Source organism: Rhipicephalus microplus, chromosome X (assembly GCF_043290135.1).
Source record: "Rhipicephalus microplus isolate Deutch F79 chromosome X, USDA_Rmic, whole genome shotgun sequence".
Lineage (NCBI taxonomy): Eukaryota > Metazoa > Arthropoda > Arachnida > Ixodida > Ixodidae > Rhipicephalus > Rhipicephalus microplus.
Window position 1 is genome coordinate 63,740,192 of NC_134710.1, and position 14,736 is coordinate 63,754,927.

General features: G+C 45.6%; 1 protein-coding gene across 1 annotated transcript in view; it reads left to right on the forward strand.

The window, feature by feature from the left end:
• Positions 1–8,266: 8,266 nt before the first annotated feature.
• LOC119176118 (transmembrane protein 64) overlaps positions 8,267–14,736 on the forward strand; it is a 50,959-nt gene continuing 44,489 nt past the window's right edge. Inside the window, exon 1 of the mRNA XM_037427260.2 lies at positions 8,267–9,039. Coding sequence (XP_037283157.1) covers positions 8,443–9,039 — 597 coding nt within the window. The 5' untranslated portion in view covers positions 8,267–8,442. The remainder of the gene's footprint in view (positions 9,040–14,736) is intronic.

The window sequence follows — 14,736 nt, forward strand, 5'->3', positions numbered from 1 at the left end:
GAAGGTGATCTTGGGCTTAGAAGAAATTGGATACAGGGTCATAGTCGTTGTCTGTGACAATAACTCGCTGAAGAGGAAGGCAATGAAGATGTTTCTGCCATAACCAAAGCTAAGCTCTGTTTACCCGCATCCGGCCGACCCAGATCGGCCGTTATTTTACGTGGTGGATGCTGTACATCTATTTAAATGCATATGAAATAACTGGCTCAACCAGAAAAATGCTGGAACTTGCTTTTTCTACCCACGCTTCGAGCTTTCGAACAATGAAGTTCATCCCGAATGCAAGATGACTGCTTCATTTAAGCATTTGAGAGATTTGCATACAGAGGAGTCACCCCTGCTTATGAAGTCTGGGTATGGCTTGATGTCAAAAGCTCTAAATCCAAGCAGCTTTGAACGACGGGACGTCAAACTCGTACTGCAGGTTTTTAATCCGCACGTAGCCGAAGCCCTGGCCGCTCGCAAGGGTCATACTGATTTTCAACATGCTACAGCAACTGCCGAGTTCATCAAAATAATTCTTCGTTGGTGGAGCATTGTCAATGTAAAGCCACCTAGTAAGGGCTTCCATCACCGTAATGTTTACGAAGAGCCCATGTCAAACCACACAGATGACCCAAAGGCAAGCTTTCTAAGCGCTTTTATCACATGGCTCGATGTGTGGGAATTTTATAGGCACGACACCGGAGTACTTACCCAGGAGACATTGAGTGCCTTGAGGCTCTCTGCTCAATCCCTTTTGGCATTGGTGAAGTACTGCGTTAGTGAGCTTCACTTTAAGTACATTCTGCTAGGGAAAGTCCAGACGGATCCCCTCGAGAGTCGCTTTGGACAGTACAGGCAGATGGCTGGTGGGCAGTATCACATATCTGTTCGCCAGCTTTGCGAAACCGAGGGAAGTATTCGCCTTCAAAATGCCCTTCCAAGGATGAGCAACGATGATTTCAGAGGCATCGAAGAGACGGACAGTGTCAGGGATGCGGGCACTTCTTTTAGTGTTCATGTTAGCGATGCTGACCTTGATGAGCTCAGAGCACAAATGCCGGTGATTGGTTATGTTGGTGGGTATTGTGCACACGCTGCAATGAAAGTTCTCAAGTGTGAAAGCTGCCAGAGGCAGTTGGTCGTTACCGAAAATACGGCCGAAACAGGAGAGGACACCCATTCTTTAATCGCACAACTGGATGGGGGTGGCCTCAAATTTCCTTCTGCTCTTGTAATCGCAGTAGTTATGTACACGGAGGTTGTACTTAGAAAGCTCATGACGGAAAGTACCTCTACCCAGTTTCTCCATGAGCCGAACCAAAAGAATGTCGTTCGGCAACTTACACTGGACTCTCTGCCAAGGCTTGAGGACATAGATACGTGTGAAAACGGGCACACCTACGAGCTCCTCATCACATTGGTTGCAAACTGTGCAGCAAATATAATGCTCAACAACTTGTGCAAGCAAAGGAACGATCTTTTACGCATTGAAAAAGATCAAAAGGCGAAAAATAGAAAGGCCCGAATTTTTCTTGGAAAGTAATTTTCCAAGCGTCGCGTCTTTCTCTTCACATTCATTCTTGTGAAACTGCACTGAGTGTATTTGATTTGCATAGTCATGACTTGATTTCCTTGGTATACTTCTGCCTTATGTAAAATGAGCCTTGTTTCCAGTTTTGTATCTCTTTACAAGTTGTTAGCTTTTAAAAGTGCTGTACTCTTTTTTCTTTTTTTTTTAACTCGAACTGCCTCGGTGCCTACTGTAGCAGTTTTACAGTCCATTTTGGTACCTGAGCTGTGTACACTTTCCGTGTGCACTCTGTGTACAGACATGTTGTGCACTGTGATTTGTTTTGTCTTAGATTTTTGTTAGATTTTTTCCCTAGGACATGCACCTACATGTGGCAGTACAATTACTTTTCTTTCTGTCATTTATCATGCTGTGGTCCACAATTTAGTCACCAGTGTTCTTATGCATTGTATTTTTTGGCATGTGTTTGAACCTGATACCTTGTGTTGCTGCTGCTACTATGATAAACGAATGGTATGTTTTCCTCTAACCTACAATTTAAATTAAAGTGGGCTTTTTCTGTTCCAAAGCTCAGGAATGTTTTTGCTGTTACAATCTGTTTTGTTTTCTGAGTTTTATGTGGCAAGATATTGTGTTTTGTACTTTTGGCATATTTTCAGCATTAAGGGCAACATCTTGTGTTGCCTGTCGTCTGCCTGGACCGATATGCACTGTGCACTGTGATATTTGTACAGACGGCGTCTGGCTGTGATACATAAATATGCATCATTCCATTCACGATATTCATTATTTCTTGATACCTTGATAAGTTCCCCCGCCGCGGTGGCTCCGTGGCTAAGGCGTTGCACTGCTGAGCACTAGGGCGCGGTTTCGATACCCGGCTGCGGCGGCCGCATTTCTGATGGAGGCGAAAAGCAAAAACGCCCGAGTGTACGAGATTTTGGCACACAATAAAGATTCCCAGGTAGTCAAACTTAATCCTGAGCCCTCCCCTACGGCGCGCTTCATCGCCTGCGTTGCGTCGGCACGTTAAACCATACAATCAATCGATACCTTGATAAATCGTGCGGACAAGGAACCTCGCCTGAGTCAGTAGGCGTGAAGGGCGCGCGCGGCAAGCGCTCGCGGCTGGCGCAGCCACCCAGCGAAGGCCGGCCGGCGTGATGTGACGTCGTCGACGTCACGTCACGTGACGCGCAGGCCTGAAAAGCTTCCGGGGGTGACGCCTGTATATGGTTAATAGAAAAAAAAAGAAACTACCAAAAAGTGTCAGTCCTTGCGAAAATTGGTGTTAGGGAATGAGGGTTGAGAGGCCGAGGGGGTCTGCGTATGAAGGAGGATACGTATACGTTTCATATGCTGTGACTTATGATTAGTATAGCCAGGATCTAAAAAGTTGACAGGTATTCTCAACTGAAACATACATTCTCGCGTGAAACTGATTCCCACGCATTGTGGGAATCCGTTTCGTGCGAAGCAGTCAGCGAGCATCTGCGTAAGCTACAATTTTCTTCCTTTGTAGATCGACGTGATTTCGTGCATAAAGTAGTTGTGTGCACATCGGGATCTTACCAGGTACGTCGACTATATTGGCGTTTGCAGAGCAACTTATGGTCTGTCGCAACGTCAGCACTCCCGACAGAGCACAGGCGCAGTTTCATCGAAACGAAGTGAACGCTATGGTACGAAGATCATACGTAGTATTCGTTGGCGCATTTTTCCGGAGTCAAAAATACTTGAATAGGTTATTGCGGGTCCTAGGAGTACATATGTAATCTTTATTATAGACTGTTATGGCAGCGGTGCCAACATTAGAAATGAAGTAGACGTGAACTCTATATGACGCCACTAGCCACTATCGTAGAAAAACACAAATAGTGTTTATTACCCTGATAGGAAATTTGATAGCCAGCACACCAGTCACATTTGACGTAGCGCCGACATAACACCAGCATATATATATATATATATATATATATATATATATATATATATATATATATATATATATATATATATATATATATATATATATATATATTCTGTTTTTACTTTACTACCCAATCAGTTGTGCAAGCATGACATGCCCAACAGCAACCCTGTGCACAGTCGTGAAGCCCCCCCTGCACGCGTAATTCAGAAGCGGGTAAGGAATTCGCATTGCGCCCGCAGCCTCTGCCGCAATACGCGGTACCCCTCTTTTTACGACGAAATGTCGACGGGGCGCTGAGTAGTTAAAGGCTTAAACTTCTTAAAAAAGCTCTTTTTGCCCCACACCGAACCGCCAGAGCCAAGAGGCGCCGTCTGGTCGGGAAGAATGTGTTAGTGAAAGGAAGCATACACAGACAGCAGACATCAGAAAGGTGAAAGGGAGAAAGGGGAGAGAGATGGAGGGGAAGTGGAAGGAAGAGTGGAAGGGGGCGCCCGGGGGGAGTCCACCTTATATTCTGTTTTTCTCTTTTTTTTCTTTTTTTTCTTTTCTTTGTTTTTTTGTCTTTTTTCCCTCTTTCCTTCTGATTTGAGATTGTATAAAACCAGTGCACCAACAAACTTTAATGTCAATCCTGATGAAGGCCAGACTCTAGGCCGAAACGTCGAAATAAACCACGTTGTGACCGCTCATAGAGGATCTACTTGACTATATATATATATATATATATATATATATATATATATATATATATATATATATATATATATATATATATATATATATATATATATATATATATATATATATATATAAATATATATATATGTATATATATATATATATATATTTAATATGGCCCGTGTACTGGGCCATGTCAGAGCACGTTAATGAACACCAGATAGTTGAAATTTCCGGAGCCACCCACTACGGCGTCTAATAATAATATTACTGTGTTGGGTCGCAAAACCCCCATAATATTATTGTTATACTACTATTTGCCTTCGTCAGATCAACGCGGCCTTAACTGAGCGCATTTTCTGAACACTTTTTTTTGTCATTTTAACTAACCATGTGCGTTCCACGTTGTTCGTGGGTATATGAACTGTGAGTGACCTGTGGAGCACACCCGCATGCCGCGGCGCGTGCTATGCGGATATGTGCCACAAGGGACCGAAAGAAAGGGTATCATGACGCATACATTATTTTTGGAGAAAAGTGTAAACTTAAGGGCTTGTTTTCTTTGTTAGACACAATGGTAATGAGACCTAACTAACAATAATGCTAAGTAAAATACAGGGGATGTTAATGCAAATGTTAAGAAAGAAAAGTGGACGACAATATAACTTGCCACCGACAGGATCTGAACATGTCCATCGTACATGGTGAGCTGTACATGGTACATGGTAAGCTGTACATGGTAATGCGGAAAGGTGATATAGTGCGAACAAGCTTCTCAAATGACGGCAAAGTAAAACGAATGAAGTTTCCTGTGATGAAGTACTACTGGTCGTGTTGATTTTGATCATTGCCAACAACTTTTCTGGCGAATTGGACAGAAAAGTTGCGAGCCAGTTGTCCGAGGTTTTTCGCGTTTCCCTTTCATTTCCCAGAAAGTTATGATGGGAAAATTTTGTTAGTTCCATGTCTTTCGTGGAGTATTCAAGCGTGCGATAAATCTATTCCTCTTCGTTTTCTTGTTTTACATGTTTTTGTGAGCTACAATGTTTAAAAATAGCCTGCATGCCAATGTAATGCGAATCTTTCCACATTTTTTTTCCAATGCTCAGTGGGAAAAAAAAAATAATGCGGCAGCCTCTCAGAACAAGAGAAGCATTTGAAGGACAATAGAGAAATATCTGAGAAAATATTACTGCGGCCAGCCAAAAACTGAAACGAGAAATTGAAATAAACAGGGATTTACATACTTGTGCTGAATGTAAAGAAGTTTTATACGCAAATGGGCAAATAGTTTTTTTTGCACATTTAGCTGGTATAACTGTTTTCACTTGTTACAATACGCCATCTGTATTCTAGGACTAATAATGCAGTGTAGTTGATATAGCGTGGCATTGTGTGTGAAGCTGAGCAAGTCGTTACAACAGAGTGCATGAATTTTCATTGAAAAAAACACCGAAACGAATAGACAGACATTGCGAATAAATTAAATCAAATGCCTAAAATGAAGAAAATTCGTTCTTTATCTCGGTTTACTTACATAAGGTGAAGTATTAGTAATAAATATCTGGCTGATGAGTTGTGACCGCTTTTTCAGATATCACGTTTAGAGGTTTCAACTATTATGACAAGCTCCACAGAATCTGAAACAGTGTGTCTGCTGAGTAGCTGTTTTTGTTGTATTGAGCAGTCGTGACATGCACAACGCTGTCACAGCACCCCAAACATATATCGATCAGCTATCTTTCCTCGGTAGCATTAAACAACTGCAGCTGTGGCACTGTCAAGCACCAATAGTGCATAATACATAATATTCCTGCGTGCTGTTTTTTTTTTTACGGCAAACTCAGGTGAGGAAAAAAATAAAGAATTTCCGCAAAAGTGCGTAATGGTACTATTCATATTCGAAAACATTAGAGAGACATTCGGTTCGATTCGAACTTAGATTTCATTATTCGAATTTTATTCGAACACAAAGATTCGATGTTCACACACGCCTAATACTAGTGCAGTTTATAAGTCCTCTAGACGTGTTCCTGCGGTCTTCAGGATGTCATCTATCCATCTTGTGTGTATGAGCGGCCTATAGTTTTCTCTCCCCTAGCATATAATTTCCGCTCTCTTGAACAGGTAGCTCGCTCGACATGAGCAAAATAAGAAAGTCTTAGCGTATTTACCCTTGCTTTGAAAAAAAAAACATTCAGTCTTTATCTCTTTTATCACCAAAATACTAGTTAGCGTGGCAGTCTATTACATTCTCAAAACTCTACGCTGTGCATTGCTCACAAAATTTTAGTGGCTATCTCTCTTCGTTGATTACGCTCAACTGAGACAATCAGCGTAAAAATAAAACGTGTAAATCCGCGGGGGTTCTGCTTTGATGGTCTCCGACTTTGCTATGGAGGCGCAAACCGCTACTTGCCTTAAAAAAAAAAAAAACGCCTATTCATTCAGCATGATACTTCTGTATCATTATGCAGGTTATATGAGCTTTTATTCTAACTCACTCGTTTTTTCGACTAAAATTAGTGCATGCTGACAAAAATACGACCTAGTATATAATTTGAGGCTTCGCCACGATGTCTTCTAGAAGTGTAAAGAAACCCGCTTTAAGTTGTTTGTTTGCAAATGGGAACTCGTGCACACGTGGTTGGTGTGGTTATATTAAAGTCATTAGAAACAAAATTTTCAACTTTTCAACGTCATTCGCCTTCCTCACTTCCTATCGGGGCACATGTCCTTATTCATTCATTCATTCACAACACTGAGGTCCTGAGGTCCTTGAAGACCGAGGCAGGCCGCGCCCACGTCGGCACCGTCTGGCCCAGCCTTATGGCGCCATCATGCACCCTCTGGACAGCCTGTGTCTTACCGTGATATGAGAAGCTTTGCACCATCCTCTGCCAATGAAGCCATTTATCATCGGGGTCGACAAGAGTAGCGGACAGCCCACCAGCATGTGTCGCATTTCAATGATGCCATCGCACGATTTCTTTAATGTGACTTTCAGGGTGAATTTTATTACCAATATACGCAGTGGGCTAAAATCTCGGTTAGCAGAAAACACAGTAAAACAAAATTTTGGCAGTTTTTTTTTATTCAAGTACTAAGTATTATTTTCCTTTTAAGCATTTGCCATGATATGTATACTTCGCAGAGGTGAAAAATCAATATGAGATGGTGCCTGTGTGGATTATTATGTTTTCAGTAAAATATTGCAGTGCGATAGTGGTGATAGATGGCGAAAGAGATTTTCTATGGACACTGAGTGACAACATGACGGCGTATTTGCACGGTTCAGCATACAAGGATGCCTCCTGCATAAACAACCTCATGTAACCACCGAGTTAAAACAATGGTTCCACGTTGACGGATATGTGCGTTTAGCATTTCACTTAGTTTCCTTTGTTTTTTTTTCTATAGTGAGGAATCTCAACATCTGTGTTTTCAAATCAGGCAAAATAAATATAGTTTATTGATACATCGAGTTGCTAAATGAGCTACTTTGCTTACTTTGCACTGTCAGGCTACACTTTTTTTTTTCATTGCATGATACGCATACCGTAAAATGCTTCAGGTGCTCAAAGCCAATGAATTTTAAATTATCGACGCTAAGTGAGGACGCGACGATTAGCCAAAAAACTATCAACTAGGCCAGTTAGTGACCTTAGAAAGAATTGTGACCTTAGATGTCCAGTACACGCAATTTCGTCTAAATCATCAAGCTATATCCTCATATGGTGAAGTAATAATGGACTCGCAAAATAATCGCCTGCATTTCGACATTCTTGGTCAGCAGAAGCAGTGACTCCGTCATTTTTTGTAGGTACTGAATCGCAAAAGCACATTCGCAAAGCCGTATTGCGGTTTCTATAGCACAGTAGCAGCGCGTGCGGTTCCATATGCCTCTTATGTAGATTGGTCTCCTTTGTGGGCAGCTCAAGCATCGCCTCCGAGACTGCTATCCTCGTTGGAGAGCAGAATCGGGCCGCCTGCTCGAATGTCTTCAGCGTACCGAGGGATGGCGCCACGATCGCAAAGCCCTCAGTGAGGAGGAGGGAGGATGAATCAGGGCGGTCGACGACGCAAGGGGCGAGTAACGGGAAAGGAGAAACAGCGGTCGCGGGAGGCTGTTGAGTAGCGGTGTGGTTGTGTTGTCGGCGTCGTCGCGAGTCGGGTCTCTGCCTCGTTGTGCCATGCCACTTTTTCTGCACTGCATGCAGTAACGCGCGCGCCGCTGAGAGCCACGCCGTTCCAGGTGCAAGCGCGGAGCCGGACGAGCATCACGCAGCGGCCCTCACATGGGACAGGCGAGCCGATGGTTTCCTCCGCGCACGGTCGTCTGCTATCGCTCCGTGCCTGGGCGCCCGACGGAGAGGACGATGTACCGCCCTGCACCATCGTCGCTGTCCAGCATCTGCCGCCACCTCCGGCCGGAGAGAAGTCGGCCGCTGTCTCGAGATGCGCTCGGAACTGGCTACTTAAAGCGTTGACCACGATCGCTGTGCTCGGGGGACTCGTTCTCACACTACTCTGGGGCAAGTTGTACGTTCGCGAATGCCTCGTCTGGCTGGACAGCCAAGACAGCGAGACGGTGTGCCTCGTTTTCGTGCTCATGTACACCTTGGTGGCCTTCCCGCTTACCTGGGGCTACATCCTGCTCAACTTCGCGTGCGGCTACCACTTCGGTCTCGTCCTGGGCGTCGCGGTCACGGCCGCCGCCGCGTCCGTCGGCATCTCGGTGGCGCACACGGTGATGAAGCGCTTCTTCCTCGGCTTCATCATGGCCCGGCTGCTGTCCAGCGAGGTGGTCCGATCCACCTTGGCGTTGCTCGACACTGGCCACGCCTTCAAGGTGGTCATCATCTCTAGGCTCACACCCATCCCTTTCGGCCTGCAGAACGCGATGTTCGCGGTGAGTCTCTCCCCGCGCGCGCTACCACCGAGACCGAAACGAACCTAGTTGCGCGCCAAAGCTCGTCCTTCCTGCAGGCATATTGCGCAATAGTCTGACCGTCGACCTCGCGAGCAGTATGCCTGCACTGGATGAACGTTAGCGCGTCTTCCCCCCATTGACCGCTCTTCTCATATGTGTCTCTTTAGGTCTCCGCTTTGGTTCAACACGCGCAGTGTGTAACAAAGCAGACGGTAAAGCCTATTCCGAAAGCAACTTGAGTTTATGTCTGCAGTGACTTTCTCTAAGTAAGTGTGAAGTGTGTGTCTAAAGACTGTGTAATCCGGTTGATGCGTGCAAAAAAAAAAAAAAAAGAAAGAGGCCGGGACGATGAAAGGAGTGCCTTGGTTTGGTACTTTTGACGTGAATGTCTCTGATAAGGCCGAAAAGAACAAGATCGAAACATTACATTGAGTCGGCTGGACGCCAAACCCTAGACATCCAAGCAGTACACTGACCGCAATTCGCTGCCACGAACCTTTCGCTATAGCGAACTACGCTTGTTTTGAAGGCCGCGTGCATGGTGCGCAACTGTTGGTTTGCCTGCGAAATCTATGTTTCATACGTTAAGCACGTATATTCAGAGGTTCAAGAGGCTAAACTATCAGAAAAATAACCCACGGCTCATTCAAGCATGAGTGAGGAAGCAAACGCGGAACACTGGATATTGCGTGAATGAGTGGAGAACACTCGATTGTAACTGTCAAAGTAAGATTTCTTCTCCTTACCTAAATAGCTGTCACTCTGACAGCAAGGCAACCAAGCCCTAATATCGGGCTTTAAAGTTGTATTCCTCAAGCGCACTATTAACAAGCGTTAAATGCGGGCCGTCGCATCTCCTACTCATTATGGTGTGCTTTATGAATTAAATGTAGCGAAGAAGCTAGCATAATATTTGCTTGCACGGTTTGTGTAGTAACAGTCAGAACAGACGCGTTGATGTGTGTTTAAAATGCAGCAACGTGAGATGTAGTGCGGGGTTAACCTAAAATGCAGTAATGAAAGCATAGTATAATGAAGGTCATTGCTGTCCAGTACCATCTCGAAAAGTGGCGTCAAACTCCTAGTTTTTTCTTCTACCTCAATGCATCAACATAAACAGGTTACTAACGGACAGTTCGGTAGCATTTATTGCTGGATGATTCGGTTAAATCAGCGTTCAACAAAATATTTTCTTAACCATGCAGTTGTGCAGTGATAACTTGCACATCAATAGGGAACACAGCATATGACCATGCCTACTCGTAGGATTCCCTGCAGGGACAACAGAACGCGATTTCTAGAGATAAATGGTCGCTACGTCATCTTTAGAATCACCCCTTTTAGTTACGCACAAAAAAGTAAGCGGAACGGCTAGCCTGCCAGACGCCGCAGTAACCTTATCCGACACATCGTTCCCCACATTACTTAGATACCAGGTTAACTGATTATGATTCACAGTCACCGCATAGAGTGCATGATTAGAATAGATATGCATTGTACCTTTTGGAAGTTGAATGATAACTCATGCATGGCACGCGTGCCTGGTGTACGCTTATTGCAGTTCAACCTTTTTCCCGTTTTTTTCTTCTTGGTGTTTTTTTCTTTTTTTTTGAGATTGGATAACATTGTTCGAAATATACCGTATTGTGCGTGTACTTTTCTGCATAACTAAAAGATAAATGAAAGTCGGAGACAATACGAAGAAGGCTGCGCAGAAGTTTGTACAAAGTTTTTTCTTCTTCTTCTCTGCGTCCCGTCTTGAATTTGTGTTGTTAACAATAGAGAGTTTGCTGTGTTGGGCGCCCATAGAGCTTTACATCGCCTTGGCTTTTCGCCTATGGGCACGCGTCAGGCGCACGCCACGTTTTGTGCTAGCGTTTTTTTTCTTTTCCCGAAAATGGCGCACGCGCCTAAGAGATGCAATGTTTGGGTGCGTCGTTTGTGTGTGTGTGTATACATTGGAGCGCAAATGATCGGAGCGACGAACGGCGCGCTCTGGCAGCATCGTACATGCCGCAGCGCTTATATTAGCACTGCAGCACGTACGAAACAAATGAAGTTATTCTTCACGGCTCACAGTGAGCGCTATCACGCGGCAAGTCGATACTTCTACCACGTCCCCAACACCCGCATCTGCGAGGCACTTGCGTCGGATATGGGGCTGCCATTGGCTGCAGCATCGTACACGCCGCCGTCCAGCACGCTTGAAGGCTGGTCATGGGTTCCAGCTGCAACTCGGCACCCTGTTCCGTAAACACGGCCCTGTAGATACCGACACCGCATGTGCAGACGCGCTCAGGGGTTTCCGGCAGCTGCATGGTTCCGCAAGCAGCGCAGGCATGTGCCGTAACCGACACGCTCTATAGGAACAACGCTGTAAGAAGCATATTGCACGCAGCGCCCGTAACGCAAGGAGGGAAGTATCAAGCAAATATACAGCAGAATTTAATTCGTGGTCTGCGCGGGTTACGGCTCATATATGCCTCATGCTTTGTCACTCTTGTGTGCGCGCCCGTTTATGCTCGTCTATGCGTGGTATTGCAACGGCTGCAGTTCGCATCCCATTATAGGTTTGCATGTTGCACTTGAACCATTAGTTTACAGCCAGACCGACCTGATGGTTGTTCTTTCCTCAGTCTAATCTCTCCTCTATCTATCTAACACACACGCGCGCACGCACAAACACACACACACATACATACATACATACATACATACATACATACATACATACATACATACATACATACATACATACATACATACATACATACATACATACATACATACATACATACATACAACGCCATGTGGTCGAAATTTCCAGAGCTCTCCACTACGGCGTCTGTCATAATCATATCGTGGTTTTGGAACGTCAAACCCCACAAATCAATCAAAACATACCACCAAAGAGGCGGAGGCGGCACGTATAATGTATAGTAATCTTCATACCTACCGTTTTTCTCTTGTGCTATATTCGTTCACTGAACTCATGACAACTTTCTTCTTGTTATACCCATACGTGATCGTGAGTTGCGCAGACCCATCTGGGCTATGTATAGAATACGGGCCACAGAGCAGCCGGGCTGGCGTTGCGCACGCAAAGCCAGACCGCGGGCCATCAAGCACGCGGCCGCGGCATTTTCTCGGACCATTCCGAGGCGCGACCGTCGGAGAAACGCGACGCTGGCCGAACTAATGAGCCCGTATCGCGCTGCTCCTACATGTATTGTGCACGCCTTCGGTGTGTCCCTTCGCAGATATAATGGTGCGCGTGAGACAGAAAATATGCTATGTAGAAACATGCGCGATTATTATCATCAATATTATTACTGCCGGCAAATTGATTAGTAGGGATCATCACTTAATTGGAGGACCTTTGAAAACCGTCCCCTCAATCCTTGGCTTTGCTTCCTACTTAACAACTCAACCTAGGAAAGAAGCTCCTGTGTGCGGAACACCGGCACCGATGCCAACGCCGCGCATTCTGCGAAACGACCTTTTCATACGATTTTAGACACGCATGGTGCTTGTTGGGCCAGGTGGGTATATAGGATATATTTCGCTACTCGCAACTGACGCCGTTGCGTTGTGTGCAGCCCTTAATACAATTGTCACCCAGACACGCCCTCAATTCACGTGTCAGTCCCGAGTTTTCATAACAATAATAATTACAATAATTACTGGTGGTTTATGTGCCCGAACCGTGACATCGTAAACGGGGTACGCTGTAGGGGAACACTTGATCAGTTTTGACAACCTGGCATTAGTTAAGGTCCATATACGTATATCACAGTGCACTGGTGTTCCTTAAATTTCGCCCCCTTCGAAATGTGGTCGCCGTGGCCAGGAATCGAACTCGCGCCCTAGAGTCAGCAGCTCGACGCGCGACAAGCGACACCACGGTGGGCTTGTGTAGCGGAGGGGACACCACGTCTTGTCTGTGTTTTACTGACCACCGGCCGCGTTGGCTCATGGTCCACACTTCGCGTTGCGCCGGTAAACACGAGGTCGCGTCTTCGATGCCAGCTGCGGCGCGGCCGCACTCGGTCGGATGCGAAGTGCACAAACGCCTGCTTACACCGCGCACCATGGGTGCACGTCGAACAACACTGGGTTGTGGAAAATAATTCATGGCGTGCCTCGCAATCAGGTCATTGTTTCCGCGCTCACCGAAATGCCACAACTTAGTTTTGTTGTTGTTGTTGTTGTTGTTGTTGTTGTTGTGCATTGGAGGTTATAGAGCTGATTTTTGTCAATATTATCAATTGATAAGCTAAGCTTTGCAGGAAATGGTGACCATAACGATATGCACAACTATCGTAGATGCGATCCCAGATATGCATAAGTGAACTGAATAAGTTTACTACTTAATGAGTTCCAGGGCTACGCTGTAGTTGGAGTAATCAGTCGCGCAGCGCTGAAATGACGAACGTCGCAAGCCGCCCGTACACGTCGTACTCGTCCACGCGAACTTCTGCCCTCTTGAGGAGGCACATATATCCACGGGTACTTAAGTCAGAGATGCGAGGACGGTCAAGACTTGCCGACTATACCGGTTATTGAGCAGTGTTTCCCGCAGTAGTCCTAGGGTTCTTATCGCGGAAGGAAAAAAAAAGACCAGGCGAGCAACGGGAACTGCTTGATCTGCAAAAAGACATCGTGGGAAAACACGCTATATTATGGGCTGCCCTTTTTTTCTCTATTCACCTACCCTCTTGATAAACCCACAGTGACCCTGCTCACCGATACGCTCATGGTTCCGCGCGGTACAATACATTTTCGTCTTCGGCATGTGTGCGTACATGAAATGACTATAGTATATAGGCCGACAATGCGAATGCTCCACATTCTACCCGAATGGCAGGAAAAGATCGGTACCCGTACGTTCATGGCGTTATACACTTAAGCGGAGAAAAGATACGCAAGCACGTACAAAAAGTACTCGCTTGTTTTGCTAACTGACATTACACGTTGTGTGGGAGCACCATATGGTCCACTCCACTTTTTTTTTTTTTTGAGCGAGCGACAGAGACGTGGTGTCAAGGCTCGCTTAAGAGGACCGAGAATTTTAGAAACTTTCTCTCCCAATCTTCCGCTGTGACAACGTGTATTATCGGGCATTGTTTATGTTATTCTGCAGTCTGAATTGCGCAGTACCATGCAGCTGTGAAGACCTGATAGAAATATTAGAATATATAGACCTTTTCTGAACCTTGTTATACCTGAACCTCGCCCCAAGAGAAATGAACGGAGTAAATTTGGAAGGAAAAGCCTTAGCATCCGGGCGCGCCTGTACAGTGGCCCCAGGTTGCATCATGCTCTTATCAGGCTATTTTTTTTCCCGTTACGCGACCCCAGTACGGGCAGCGAAACCGCTGACCAGGACGTCTGCCTGACGTGATGCAGACCGTGCGGCTGATCGAGGCTGTTTACGTTACTTGAGCTACCCTGGCGCTGCTGTTCTTCTCATTTCCTCGACCTGCAGCAAAGGCCTATCGACGATAAGCAGCTGCGCACCTAAGCACCGATTAGGAAAGCTCCATGAGGAGATTTCTTCCTGGCCCTAAAGCGGCTTTTCGTAGATCCCAATCTACAGCGCCGTCTTCCGTCTCGACTCTCGTTCCACGCCTGGAGCTCAGGGTTTTAAAACGAAACTTGCGCTGTTCCGTTCCA